Genomic DNA, 14,729 nt, shown 5'->3' with positions numbered 1-14,729 from the left:
CTAATTCCATGTTGAGGCATAACTCCAAAAATCTTATCATATTAGGATTTTTTTTTGCTGCAAATTAGTTTTTTTTTGTTGATTCTATCTGATAGCCAGAGCAAGTTATTAAATCAATTCGGTTTAAGCTAAAAATTGTTTGACAGTAATTCAGTAAATTAATAAAAAATTAAAAAATATTAACCGATTGATTTGATGCAATTTTTTAACTGTCAATGATTTCAAATAATAAATCACAAAAAATCAATTCTTTGAAAAATTACAAAACTTCTAACTCCATTAGTTTAAATACCGATTTGATTTTTACAATGTTGTTATATAAGTTATATTATTATTACCTATTTAAAAATAAATATTCAAGTTCATACTTCAAATTTTTTACTCGAATTAAACTAGTTTCTTAAATTTTAAATAAATAAAATTAGTCTTAGATTTACAATGTGATTGGGTTAAAATTTAGTTAACAAATTCAAAGCATTCCTGTTGATAGAAAGAGAGCCAAATTGAACATTTACTTGCTCCTACAAATTTTTATTATCATTATGAGAAATGTTATATTATCGTCAAAATTTATTATTCTTACTATTATTTTAATTATTAATTCAATTTTTAATTTAATAACATATTTTAGTTTATAATTTTAAATATTAATAATTAATTAATAATTAAAATAATAAATTTTAATGATCCTCTATTAATGCTGAATAATTATTATTAATGAAAAACCAGTAGTGGTTGGTTGGTGTGGGATTCGACCCATTAGGCATTAGCACTTACCAGGAACCCGACCTAAAGATTGACGAACACCCACTGCTCTCTGCTACCTCTTTCTTGTCCTCGCATTGATCTCACTTCTCACACGACAACAACCCATTCTTCTTTCTTCCCCCAAATCAATCCCTTCACATTTCTTTCTTTATTTTATTCTTGGTTTTTGTTCTCCCAAGGCTGAATCCTCTCTCTCTCTCTCCAACAATCATCTATACCCACTTAGGTATCCCAGCCCCTTACGACACCGTTTCCTTCTTCCTTCCACCTATTCCTTCTTCATTCTGAAAACCTCAGCTGTTTTCCTATCCTATCTTTTTCTTCTTTTTCTTCTCTGTTTTATTCGAATTACACCGATTTTCTGAGTCCTGATTCTGATCGTTGCCGAGGAGGACTATTTCTAACACCAATCAGCGTTTTTGTTGGTCCATGCTACTTCTGAGCTAGAAACTTTGAGGTGGCGTAGTATGGTTAACACTCTCTACCTTACAAGGTTAGTTTCTTATTAATTATTTATTATTGTGTCGTTTCGTTTCGTACAAGCTACTGCTACTGCTAATGTCTACTGTCTACTAGAATTGTACGGTTTCTAGAAGATATTGTGCTGAACAGTCTCATCTCTATTGTGATGAATGGTTAAAGAGAAATTATTTCTTTTAGTTTATGAAAGTTGTGGTTCAGATGATGAACAAATTGAAAATTGAGAATGAAATTTAGGAGCTTGGTGCATATAAAGCCTGCTTACTGTTCCTGGAGATTTATAATTCCTGCAGTTCCTGCTGCTGATGTATCAGTTTTTTTGGTGTGGAATTTAATGTCTGTTAGATTTTCAATCTCGTGATGCAGGAGGAGCAAACATAACGCTTCTATTCTTTGATAAGGGAGAGGTTAATCTTCCACTATGTCTTCACTTCAACTGTTGCAACTAACTAAGCATGGCCAGAATTTTCTGGCTTCAAGGAGGTACGGAGTTTCTTTGGTGATATTCGATTTCATTTCAATATCGAATGTCGGACTGTTTGCTTATTCTTTTGACCAACTATGTCAAATATATGATTGCATGAGTTATTTGCTTATCAGTAGCTAAATAAGTTCTGAAAATAGGATGTGTTATCTTTCAAAATGTGAAACAATATGGTAAAAGTCATGAGACCTATGTAGTAAATAGCAGTGGTACTCAACACTAGACACTAGTATATGTTTCATTATATAGTTATCTGTTATCTTGTTTTTTTTTTATTTGCAATAGTATATTTTACTCATCATCACCTTAAAGGACTGGTATTAATAAACTCATTAGATTGTTGAAATAATTTCATTGTATGTTATACCATTTTTCATTCTCTCCTTGTGGTTAATGTCAGGAAAACGTTACTGTTTGCAACTGGTATCTTCGTTGCTGGTGGAACAGCTGCATATATGCAATCAAGGTCAAGGTTTAATAGACGTGATTTAGGTCATTGTAACGGGCACAATGATGATAACCAAGTCACAACAGAGGAGGTTGTGAAGGGTTCTACAGCATCAAAAAATAAACAAAAGAAAGGGGGGTTGAAGTCTCTTCAAGTCCTTGCTGCAATTCTTCTATCTGAGATGGGCAAATTAGGTGCAAGGGACCTTTTAGCTTTAGTTGGCATAGTGGTAAGCCAATTTTATTGTGGATGATTATGCTTGGTGTTTGCCTTCAATGTTAGTGTAGAATGAAACCATAATTTAATTTGTATTTAGATATTCATCTTATTTAATTTCATCAAATAATCCTTAGGGGTTATGAGAAAAATTCCTGACTTTGTGAATGCCCCCACTTCTTGGAGTTATATCTTGAATGCTAAATATCAATCTTTATCAAAGTCAGGTAAATTAGTAACCATGTCATTCATTTTTTGGTAAAAATTTGGAATATACTTTGAGCACCTTAACTGGGTGGATATAATTGTTTTCATCTCCTGCTGGTATTTATCATCAAGAGGAACATGGTGCAATGTTAGAGTTGAAGATATATGTGGTGTTATTATTTATCTCTTTTTTTTTTTTTTGTATTTTAGAATGGAGTGTCTCATAGAAGATTAGAGTTAGTGGAAAGTGATGCCCACTTAACCAGTGTATGTTGAAAAAAGGTAGTTGGAAATGAGATTCATATTTCTTCAAATATGAAAATAGCCCTTATCAAGTGAAAACAAAGGAGGAATAGTGACTTTGAAATATATTGGACATACCTACTTGCCGAAAATAACCACTATCCCTTTCAGCATATTTTCTTATGCATGTAGGATGAAAAAGCTCCTATTTTCTTTCCACCTTTTCCATACTCCATATGGTCTTTAATGAAAACCTGAATACTCATCTTTGGAAAAAGTAACAACTCTTTTTTGTTTGAAGTTTTGGAAATGTTATTTGGTCTTGCCTCTGACTATAAATATGACTGTATGTGTAGCTTTATTGCTTTTTACGCTCTATTTAAACATAATACTTTACGTGGATTGCACAAGGAGCCATTTGCACTTACCTACCTGTAGGAATTCAAGTGCTAAGAAGAAGATGAACATGTGAATAACATGCTTGTGCAAGTAAATGACTTGGCAGGAAAAATACTAAAATAGAGATGGATTGACTCCCCAAGAAAGAAACAATAAAGAGGTTAAATAAGTGGTACTTAAAGTTTCAAATATTTTCAGGTGTTTCGAACTGCTTTGAGCAACAGGCTAGCAAAAGTGCAAGGCTTCCTATTTCGTGCTGCATTTCTTCGACGAGTGCCATTGTTTTTTCAGCTTATTTCAGAAAATATTCTTTTGTGCTTCCTCTTATCAACCATGCACTCTACATCAAAGTACATAACAGGGACTTTGAGCCTGCATTTCAGAAAAATATTGACGAAGCTAATCCATTCCCACTATTTTGAGGTATAAATTGTTGAATTGGCTTCGCTCATCTTTTTGGTTGTTTAAGAAGAGTAGTGTCCGTTGCCTGAATGAAGCCTAAACAATGTGGTACGATAATTTGGCTTTCTTATCATTTGTTTTTCTTTCAGAACATGGTGTATTACAAAATATCACATGTAGATGGTCGGATAAATAACCCAGAGCAAAGAATTGCCAGTGATGTGCCAAGGTTCTGTTCAGAATTGAGTGAAATTGTACAGGATGATCTAACGGCAGTTGCTGATGGACTTCTATACACATGGAGGCTGTGTTCATATGCTAGCCCAAAATATGTCTTCTGGATATTGGTAACTCCGTAGTTGAACTGTATTGTTTTGTAGATTCCTTATTAGTAGCAGACTACTGCTCATCCTCTTGAGCTGTATTAGAACCAGCACTTGCCTCTTAATATTAGTGTTCTGGCTCTTCAGGCCTATGTACTTGGAGCTGGTGCTGCAATCAGAAACTTCTCCCCTTCATTTGGGAAACTTATGTCTAAAGAGCAGCAATTGGAGGGAGAATATCGACAGCTTCACTCACGATTAAGGACTCACTCAGAAAGTATAGCATTTTATGGGGGAGAGAAGAGGGAAGAATCTCATATTCAACAGAAGTTTAAGAACTTGGTTAGACACATGAATGTTGTGCTACATGACCATTGGTGGTTTGGCATGATTCAGGACTTTTTGTTGAAGTACCTTGGTGCTACTGTTGCCGTTATATTGATCATAGAACCTTTCTTTTCTGGTCATCTAAGGCCTGACAGTTCAACTCTAGGGCGTGCAGAGATGTTAAGCAATCTAAGATATCATACAAGTGTCATAATTTCTCTGTTTCAGTCTCTAGGAACTCTTTCTATCAGTGCAAGACGGCTTAATCGTCTCAGGTACTTGATAATTCATTTCAGTCATATTTAGAAGTTGATATTAGAGACTTTCTTTGGTCACTAGGTATGTACTTACAATTCCTCCATAAGATTCATTTTGCCTGCATAGTTGTCATGACTTCCCTAATTGTTTTGCAGTGGGTATGCTGATCGCATTTATGAGTTGATGGCTGTATCAAGGGACCTAAGCATGGTTGATGAGAAATCTTCACTGCAAAGGAAAGGAAGCAAAAATTTCTTAAGTGAAGCTAACTATATTGAATTTTCTGGTGTCAAGGCAAGTAAAGTCTGCTCAACTCTCTCTCAGTGCTGATTTAAGATAGTGTTTGTTATGATGTTTTAATAGTGATGATGCATCTGAATTCAGGTTGTCACCCCCACTGGTAATGTCTTGGTGGACGATCTGACCCTTAGGGTTGAGTCAGGATCTAATCTTTTGATTACAGGTAGTTATCAGAACTCTGTTTTTGATGATTCTTTTTTTTTTAAAAGATTATTATTATTATTATTTGTTTTTTCTTGTGGTTGATTTAACCTTTGACATGTTATTATGTTTCTTTGGCTGAAGGTCCAAATGGCAGTGGAAAGAGCTCGCTTTTCCGTGTTCTAGGCGGTCTTTGGCCGTTGATATCTGGACATATTGTAAAACCAGGCATTGGTGCTGATCTCAACAAGGAGATATTCTATGTGCCACAAAGGCCGTACACTGCTGTGGGAACACTTCGTGATCAATTAATTTATCCTCTCACTGCAGATCAAGAGGTTGAACCACTCACAGAAAGTGGTATGGTGGAGCTATTGAAAAATGTAAAGTTCAAATCTGATCCATATCTTTGTTAGTGTCACACAAATATGTCCGTATACATATGAATGTATATGGGAATGCAAACCTTCACTCCATGAAGGTTGCTAACATTCACCCTATAGGAGTGAAGGTTAGCATCCTCTCTGAGGGGTTGCTAACCTTTACCGTATAGAGCTGAAGGTTTAGCATTCCCTTATATATGTTCTTTTTTTCTTTGTTTAAAATTTTAATTAATGTTTATAAAAATAAATTTTTGTTTGTATTAATTTTAACGGGAATTGCATATATATGCATTAAAGGTTGACCTTGAATACCTGTTGGACCGTTACCCACCTGAAAAAGAGGTAAACTGGGGCGACGAACTTTCATTGGGTGAACAGCAGAGATTGGGCATGGCTAGACTTTTCTACCATAAGCCAAAATTTGCAATTCTTGATGAGTGCACTAGTGCTGTCACTACTGATATGGAAGAACGGTTTTGTGCTAAAGTACGGGCAATGGGAACATCATGCATTACCATATCACATCGTCCGGCTTTAGTTGCATTCCACGATGTGGTTTTGTCATTGGATGGTGAGGGAGGGTGGAGTGTTCATTACAAAAGGTTGGTACTTTATGGTGATGTTTATATCAATTTTCTACTTTTGATGTTATTGTTTATAAGATTTAGATATAAACCCCAGGGAGGACTCTTCGACTGAAGTGGGGGTCAATACAATGAAGGCATCTGAGACAAAACGACGGAGTGATGCAAAAGCAGTTCAACGTGCATTTTCCATGAGCAAGAAGGTTTGTATTTTTCTGATCTGGTTCATTCTGCGTCTTCTTTGTTCATTATTTTACGCTGGTTAATGCTTATGAAGAATTCCACACCATTTTTTAATGTAGGATTATGCATTCTCAAATTCAAAGGCTCAGTCATATATTGCAAAAGTGATAGCATCATCTCCGTCTAAAAATAATGCTGTTTCACCCTCTGCTGTGCCCCAACTTCGTGGTAATACAAGGGTATTACCATTGAGGATAGCTGCAATGTGCAAAGTATTGGTGAGTTCTGAAGATGTACTCTTTAGAGTTCTTCAATGATTTGCTTAATTCTAGATGCTTGTTTGTTAATATTTATTAAAATCCTAGGTCTTGATATTTGTTTGTGGGAATTATAAGCCCGATGATTAGTATCTACTCTTTAGTCAACTTAAATTATTCAAGTTCATCCCTGCAACCTGTAATTCTTGTATGTTGGTCAGTCTTCAGGGTACAGTTGTTGGGTTGCTAACTTATATTTTGGTTTTATGCATGTTCGTTGTCAATTGTTTTGTCTGGAATATATTTTCATAATCCCTCAGAAATATTTTGATTATGAGTCGTTTTGACACGAATGAAATAAGCTACACCAAACACACCTTTACCTTTTGGTTGGCTAGGAATAACTTCATTTGGTCTTCAATAGATTTTATTGCCTTTTTCTGTTTGTTATTTATTAATCTGGTAAATTTGGATCAACATGTTTTGGGTTAATCAGCTTTTTTAGGAAAGGGAAACAGTGATCTAATTTTATCTTGAAAAATAATCTATTAAACAGTCATGTTAAAATCTTAGAGCTTTAAATATGGCTAAGCTGCACTACATCTCCTGATAAATTACAGTAAGACCTACTTCAGCATTACCGTATGTGCATTTTGTTAAGATTTCTCTTATTCAAGCTTATCTTTAAATGATACAGACCATCATAGTTGTTACAACCGTACAGTTCAATCAAATTCAGCCATTGAACGAAACAAGAATAGGGGTGAATTGGCAATGTCACTGAGTCGTGCCTGTGATGCCAAAATTAGTCGAATTCCGACACAAGATCCGAATCGAATTATACCAACAATTCACAGCTAACATTTGTGTTTGGTGTGTTCCTTTTTTTTTTCCCGGTTTATTTGGTTTTTACCCTTCATAACTGGACCAAACCAAAAGCCCAAGGTTCAAATTAGACAATTAGTGAGATATTAATTAAAATTAGGAAAATGCAAAAGAATCAAGTTGGAGCCTTTCACATTCCTCTCCCTCTGTCTCTACATGTGTGACGTTTCCTCCTCTCCAAGCATATGTTCTTTTCATAATTAAAAAATTGGTCAAACAATTTACAGTTCGACAACTATGCATGCCATTATTTGAATGAAATGAATGCAAGTGTGTGGCTGTTTGTGCATTTTCTCCTTGATGAGCTGCTATAAACTAGTTATTTTTGTTAAAGATGTGCAATGTATGTACCATAAATAATAGTTATACAACAACAATGTATTTTGAGCACATGTTTTTTATGCCAACTGCTTGCTTTCAGGTACCCACCGTGTTTGATAAACAAGGTGCACAACTGCTTGCTGTAGCTTTTCTTGTTATTTCAAGAACATGGGTTTCAGACCGTATTGCATCGTTGAATGGTATTTTCTTATCTTAACTTTTCTTCTTCCCATAAAGGCCATGCTTCAAAATATTAAAGGAAATTTTATGTTCTCAGGTACCACTGTGAAGTTTGTTTTGGAGCAGGATAAAGCTGCCTTTATTCGGTTGATTGGTTTAAGTGTTCTACAAAGTGCTGCATCATCTTTCATTGCACCTTCTATAAGGTAATTATGCAAATGCATCTGGGATCTGTGTTTATTCTGACTTTTACCACTAAAATGAAAATGTATATTTTACATATTTTTTTCGTTATAAGATATGGATTTAATTTATTCTGTGTAAGTTGATTCTTATTTAGTGAAAGAGTAAATGATCAAACTTCACAAGTCTTTTACACACCAAAATTTAGTAAACAATATTTTGTTCTTCAGACACTTGACAGCTAGGCTAGCTCTTGGGTGGCGGATTCGTTTGACACAGCATCTACTCAAGAACTACTTGAGAAACAATGCATTCTACAAGGTAATTGGATTATGAACTATTTGCTAGTTCATTTTCTTCTCATATTTTTGGAGATTGTAAACATGCTTGCAGTGATGTTTAAATGATTGATTGTAATTCAATGAATCACAGTTAAGTACTGTAGAAGTTTCTGTTATGGAAAACTCAATTCCAAATACACCAACTACGCTGTTTGTACTATTTATTATTTAATGCTGAACTTGTTTCTTAAAAAAACTTATTCCTTTTTCTTCTTCAAATACAATTCACTTTTCAGTCTGTTTTTCCTTGACACGTAGTGCTCCAGCGTGTCTGTTAACTGTTGGCTTTTGTCAAATATAGAAATGTTTTGTTCTTCCACTGTACATTGCAATATATAAATGGGAAGTCCCATGCACAGCTTTTAGATTTATGACATCGTTCAATTTCCTGAAGCAGCCCTATTAGAAAATGGAAATAGTAATACAAGTATGCTCAAGTGAATGACTTCTACGAATCACACTGAAAAACCATTGGGCATGCTGTCTTGAAATGCCATCCAATGGCCACTATGCAATTGTTTGAGAATGGCATTGAATTTTTTAGGACAAAATATGATTTTGTTCTTTTTGTCATTATGAAAAGTAAGAATATATCTATTTGGATTTGAAGTTCTTTAGGGAGATGTTAGAACTTGGTTTTGAAGTTTTGTTGCATCCTTCATTTAGGTCTTCCACATGGCAAGCAAAAACATTGACGCAGATCAGAGGATAACTCATGACTTGGAGAAGTTAACAACAGACTTGTCTGGACTGGTCACTGGATTGGTAAAACCATCTGTGGATATCTTGTGGTAAGTAATTTCATTCACAAAATGTTTAATGTGATGTTTTATATAATATTATATGATCAATATATGGGCATAATCCATAATATAGTGAAAAGTTTTTTCGATAAAAAGTTATTTGGTAATGTAAGATGGGAGTTTAACTTATATAAGTTATCCTTTCTCAACAAATTGAGCTATTGAAATTAGCATTTATTCACCTGCGCTTGGATTAAGGTATCTGGCTCCTGTTGTTTTCTTCTTGACTTAAATAAGTACATTTGTTTTTCGTAAGGTTCACATGGAGAATGAAGCTGTTAACTGGTCAGAGGGGAGTTGCAATACTCTATGCTTATATGTTACTTGGTCTAGGATTTCTAAGAACTGTTACTCCTGATTTTGGTGATTTGATAAGCCAAGAACAACAACTTGAAGGAACCTTCAGGTAAACCCATGCTAGTATCCATTGCTTCTCACATGGTGTGAAAGTACCTTATAGATTATTCTGGGTTCTTAAACTTTGTATTTTTGCTAGGTTCATGCATGAAAGACTCTGTACTCATGCTGAATCTGTTGCTTTCTTTGGAGGTGGTGCCCGAGAAAAGGCTGTGAGTATCTCAACTCTATAATATTCTTGTATTTTTTATTGTATGCTTATTTTATTATTTAGTAAGGTTAAAAGTTTAGAATGAAAATCATTAGCTTGGCACAGCTAAAATATGGGATTGTTGAAAGTTATCAACTCATTTACATTCTACTGCTCAAATTTTGGACATGTTGTTGCATGACTCTATTAAGATTTAAGGGACAAAAAATAAAACTCTGTTCCACTCCTTTTCTTTACTACCTTCATTTGCAACCTTCTGGAGCAAGAAACACCCTAGACGCACAACTTAATCTTGCAGGGATTTGTTGTGTTCTTGTAAAATTTGATTTTATGTTAGGGTGGATTATGGGGAGTGCGATCAGTCGTCTTGGGTTTGAAGAGAGCAGTTCATCTTATATATTTTTCTTTTTCTTGCACCTCATACACTATGATCCTTGTCTTTCCCTAAATTGTTCCCTTTAAAATTGTGAAGATGGTTGAATCAAGGTTCAAAGAGCTTCTCACCCACTCCAAGTACCTTCTAAAAAAGAAGTGGTTGTTTGGTATACTGGATGATTTTATCACCAAGCAACTCCCTCATAATGTCACTTGGTTGCTGAGCTTGTTGTATGCCATGGAACATAAGGGAGACCGTGCATCAATAAATACTCAGGGTAAGATCGTTTGGACTGTTGTCATTTACAGTTTTTATTTCCCCCTTGTGCCCTGCTAGGTTGCTAACATATACAATATTATATTTAACAGGTGAGCTGGCACATGCATTGAGGTTCTTAGCATCTGTTGTTTCTCAAAGCTTTTTAGCTTTCGGTGACATCCTTGAACTGAATAGAAAGTTTGTAGAGCTCTCTGGTGGTATTAATCGGATTTTTGAGCTTGAAGAACTATTGGAGGCAGCACAGTCTGGTATTTGATCATCATTAGTTTTGCATATACCAAACAGTTTCTTGCTCCTTGTGTAGCAGTAATTCTTCACAACAGTCATCATGAGCTAATATTATATTTGATGATACAGGGAATATGATTGATGCTGATACGTATCCAGTTAGAGATTCTCATTCTAAAGATGTTATTTCCTTTTCAAAAGTTGATATTGTCACTCCTACTCAAAAGATGTTGGCCAGAGAGTTGACATGTGACATTGCGCTTGGCGGAAGTCTGCTCGTTACTGGTTTGTATAATTGTTGTTTTATTATATTTTCCATTTTACATGAGGGAATTTACTTGCCATTAGAATTTATATCTTATGTGTGTCATAATTTTAAAGGTCCAAATGGTAGTGGGAAAAGTTCCATTTTCAGAGTTCTTAGAGGACTTTGGCCAATTGCAAGTGGAAGACTATCTAGACCATCTGAAGGTGAGGATCAAGAGGCTGGATCAGGTTGTGGCATTTTCTATGTTCCTCAGCGTCCCTATACTTGCCTGGGAACCCTGCGTGATCAAATTATATATCCCCTGTCCCGTGAGGAAGCAGAAGTTAAAGCATTGAAGATCTACGGAAAAGGTATCTTGGTGTCGATCATGTTGGAAATATCCCTTTTTTTTACACAGACACAAAAATCTCTTTTTCATTAAAATAAAGATCTCCTTTCTTTAAAACTAGCTCTGCTGAATTACTCTGGTCAGTTTCCTTTTGCAAACCAGTAATAACTGGTTGATCTCTTCTAATGGTTCGAAATGTTGAATTATATTACACTCATTTTGTTTTGCCATTTAACTCTGATAATTGTAATCTTGCAAATTCAGGTAATAGTCAACTTGCCAGACATGTGTTGGATTCACACTTACAAGTTATCCTAGAGAATGTTCGGTTGAATTATCTTCTAGAGAGGGAGAAGAGTGGCTGGGATGCAACTTTAAACTGGGAAGATATTCTCTCTCTCGGAGAACAACAGAGGCTAGGCATGGTATGTATATATATCTGTTCTGTATGAGCTTGTTAAATTGCTTCAATAATTTTCATTTGCAAGTCTTAAACCTTGATCCATAATTTGAGGATGACATCATGATTTACATATACTATTCTTTTCTTGCTTGGTCTCTGACATTTACCTTCTGTCTTTAAGGCACGGTTGTTCTTCCATAAGCCTAAATTTGGCATCCTTGACGAGTGCACCAAGTATGTATGATTTCCTGGGCTTTCTTTTGCCATCTCTCGAGTAATATTTTTTTTTTTCTGGTTGTATTTTCTGTTCATTAACCATGTTTCATATTGTCGGGAAAAAAAAAATCATGACAGTGCCACTAGTGTTGATGTTGAAGAACACTTATATGGGCTTGCAAAGGAGATGGGAATCACATTTGTTACTTCTTCGCAAGTAAGACTACCTAAAATTCTAAAATTATGCTTCGTCATGATTAGTTACAAGCATTCAAACTTGCCTTGTTTGCTACGGGATTCCTTAATTGATTTACAGATCCATGCTGGGATATTTACTTTTGTTTTTGTCCTCTATGGACCAGTTACAAAAATCTTTGAGAGACAATAAAAAATAAGCTTAATGCAGTCCAAAATTACCTTATTTTGCATTCCTTAATTACCGTTTACCTTATTTTGCATTTCTTAATTACTGCTAGAATAATTGAGTAATATTAGATGTAGTAACTGTAAATGGATGTTGCATATATGAAATTATAAATGTTAAACTAAATAAAGTAACTTTGGTTAATTGGACCAGTTATTACCTTCTCTGAACTTAACATGGACATTAAGTCATTATTCATTCAAAATCGGATCAAACTAATTGTATTTTCTCGTGCCCCTAGCGTCCTGCATTAATACCCTTCCATTCCTTGGAACTACGACTGATTGATGGCGAGGGCAACTGGGAGCTTCGTTTGATCAAGCAATGATGTTACTTATGGTATTGTTGCTGTTCATTACATTGTTGTTATGTGACATGTTGCTGGGTCTTGAACTTGAACATACTGTCCAATTGCAAGTGGAAATTATATTTCCCAACAACAGTCGTTCATATTTTCTCTGATTTTGGGTTTACCACATTGTCCAAGCTTTATTTTTTTGCTCCAAAGACTTTGTGGTGCCAAAACAAACAAACCAAAGAACCGACCAAAATGGTTTGATGGTACGTTGGAGCACAACAAAACCATGTCAAAATGTTTGCAGCATATAGAAATCAATGTGTACAGGATTTTCCCTCTATTCTTAGGTAGGTGATATTTATTTACATTTTGTAGCTATTAGATGTAATGATTTATATTGTTATATTAATAAACAGTTGGAACAGTTGTAATCTTCAGATTGTTTTTTTCTTCATGGCCATTATTCCTGTGCCAGCTGAGATGCTTCAGTCTATCCCCATTCTGTTAGCTTCAATGTACCTGTAGCTATGTTATCTTGCTGTAATATGAAACTAGTTACTTTAATTGTTGGTACCTTGATTCAAATTTATAAAGTAAAATTTTGAAGAACAGAGTTGAACTTTAGGGTTCTAATCTTGTGTTGGGTCTTCCAAGTATACATCGTTACTTTTAAATCTTTAGTTACAAGTTTTATTGAGCAGCATCTAGCGTGGAAATCCGAAGCATAATTACATCAATTATTCTCTTGTGATTACTTCAGAACTCTCGGCACTAGAAGCGTCACTGTCTAAACTAGAGTCATATTTCGTTCTCTTTTCGTTTGGGGAAAATAAAAGGAAGCTTTACATACTTCCTTTACTTTGTTCTGGTAGGTGGAATCTCTCAAGAATATACTAGGGACGGGTATGATAATTGATATATGACAATGGATAAAGGATAAAATATGAAGCCACTTGCAAAGTCGAATATACTTTGTCTTGTATGCCATATGGGGTCTAGGCCTTTTTTGGTTGGTTTCCTTTAAAGTTACACAGAGTAATATTCCAAATCAATAAAAAAAAAAATCGGATATTTTAATCTTTTTGATAAATTTTAATCACTAAATTAGTTTTTAATTTTTTATTTTGTTAGATAAATTAATTTTGATATCAAATTTTGGTAAAAGATTAGATAAATCAATTTTTGTCATTAATTAATAGAGAGAATCATTGAGAATTTTTAAAATTTTCACATAAGTTCTTTCATATAGATGAATTTGATATGTGACTGAATTGTTTAACAAAATAAAAATGTGATAATTGATTTGATGTTAAAATTTGTTGAAAACTAAAGTGTTTGACTAAAAATTTTATAGACTTATTTGACGTATTACTCGTTAAAATTAGGGGTGTTATCGGTTCGGTTTAGTTTGGTTTTGGATCAAAAACCAACCGAATCGATCTGTTCGGTTTTTATATAATACCAACCAATCGGTTTGCTGTCTGCGTAATAACCGAACCGAACCGAACCAAACCAAAAGCGGTTTGGTTTGGTTGATTTTTTTCGTTTTTAAATCCTAACTAATAGAAAATTAATTTTAGTAAAATGATATTCAAAATAATCAATAAATTGAAATAATATTACATTACATTCAAATTCAACACAATTTCAACTCATTCCAACAACAAAACATAAAACAAACACATTTGTTAAGTCTAAAATTTTCATTTCAATGTATTACTAAACCACTTCTGCGGTTCGGTTCGATTTCTGTCGAGCCAACCGAAAACCGAACCGAACCGATCGGTTTACATCGAAAAAAAAAACCAATTTTTTTCGATTTTTATTCGGTTGTTTAAATTTTGGTTCGGTTTTGTGATAAATTTCGGTTTGGTTCGGCAACTTACACCCCTAGTTAAAATGTAAGTTTTTTGTTGTAGAAAAAAATTAATTGAAGTTATTAAAACTCTTTTAGTACCATTGGAAACTTTAAGCATCGCGTTAATTAGCAGAACCTACTCATTTGATGAAATGACACAATATTGGAGTGCATGAACATTATTACCTACATTTTGCCATTTACTTCAGAAGTTGCAATTTCATTAATGTAAACCATTGCCAACAGTGGCGCTTTGATGGATGCCACTGCAGACTGCAGTGACATTCTTCCGGCGCAAGGTGGCAAAAAAATTCTATCATAAATAATAAAAAAATTCTAGACTATCATGTTCCAAATCAATTTTGGT

General features: G+C 34.4%; 1 protein-coding gene across 1 annotated transcript; it reads left to right on the top strand.

Moving 5' to 3' along the window:
* Positions 1-719: 719 nt before the first annotated feature.
* On the top strand, positions 720-13,115 carry LOC112715182 (ABC transporter D family member 1). The gene is made up of 26 exons (XM_025766951.3): positions 720-1,261; positions 1,615-1,731; positions 2,133-2,409; positions 3,444-3,668; positions 3,797-3,994; positions 4,118-4,572; positions 4,711-4,849; positions 4,940-5,018; positions 5,141-5,379; positions 5,677-5,981; positions 6,061-6,166; positions 6,266-6,424; positions 7,710-7,809; positions 7,887-7,995; positions 8,203-8,293; positions 8,980-9,104; positions 9,373-9,522; positions 9,613-9,685; positions 10,157-10,337; positions 10,429-10,587; positions 10,697-10,852; positions 10,949-11,185; positions 11,428-11,588; positions 11,748-11,800; positions 11,921-11,999; positions 12,448-13,115. Exons 2-26 carry the CDS (start codon positions 1,670-1,672, stop codon positions 12,532-12,534), a joined length of 4,005 nt encoding a protein of 1,334 aa, XP_025622736.1. The 5' UTR covers positions 720-1,261; positions 1,615-1,669; the 3' UTR covers positions 12,535-13,115.
* Positions 13,116-14,729: the final 1,614 nt, after the last annotated feature.

Source organism: Arachis hypogaea, chromosome 10 (genome assembly GCF_003086295.3).
Source record: "Arachis hypogaea cultivar Tifrunner chromosome 10, arahy.Tifrunner.gnm2.J5K5, whole genome shotgun sequence".
In the NCBI taxonomy this organism is placed as follows: domain Eukaryota; kingdom Viridiplantae; phylum Streptophyta; class Magnoliopsida; order Fabales; family Fabaceae; genus Arachis; species Arachis hypogaea.
Note: the sequence above shows the minus strand (reverse complement) of the source record. Positions and strands in the feature narration are given on the sequence as shown.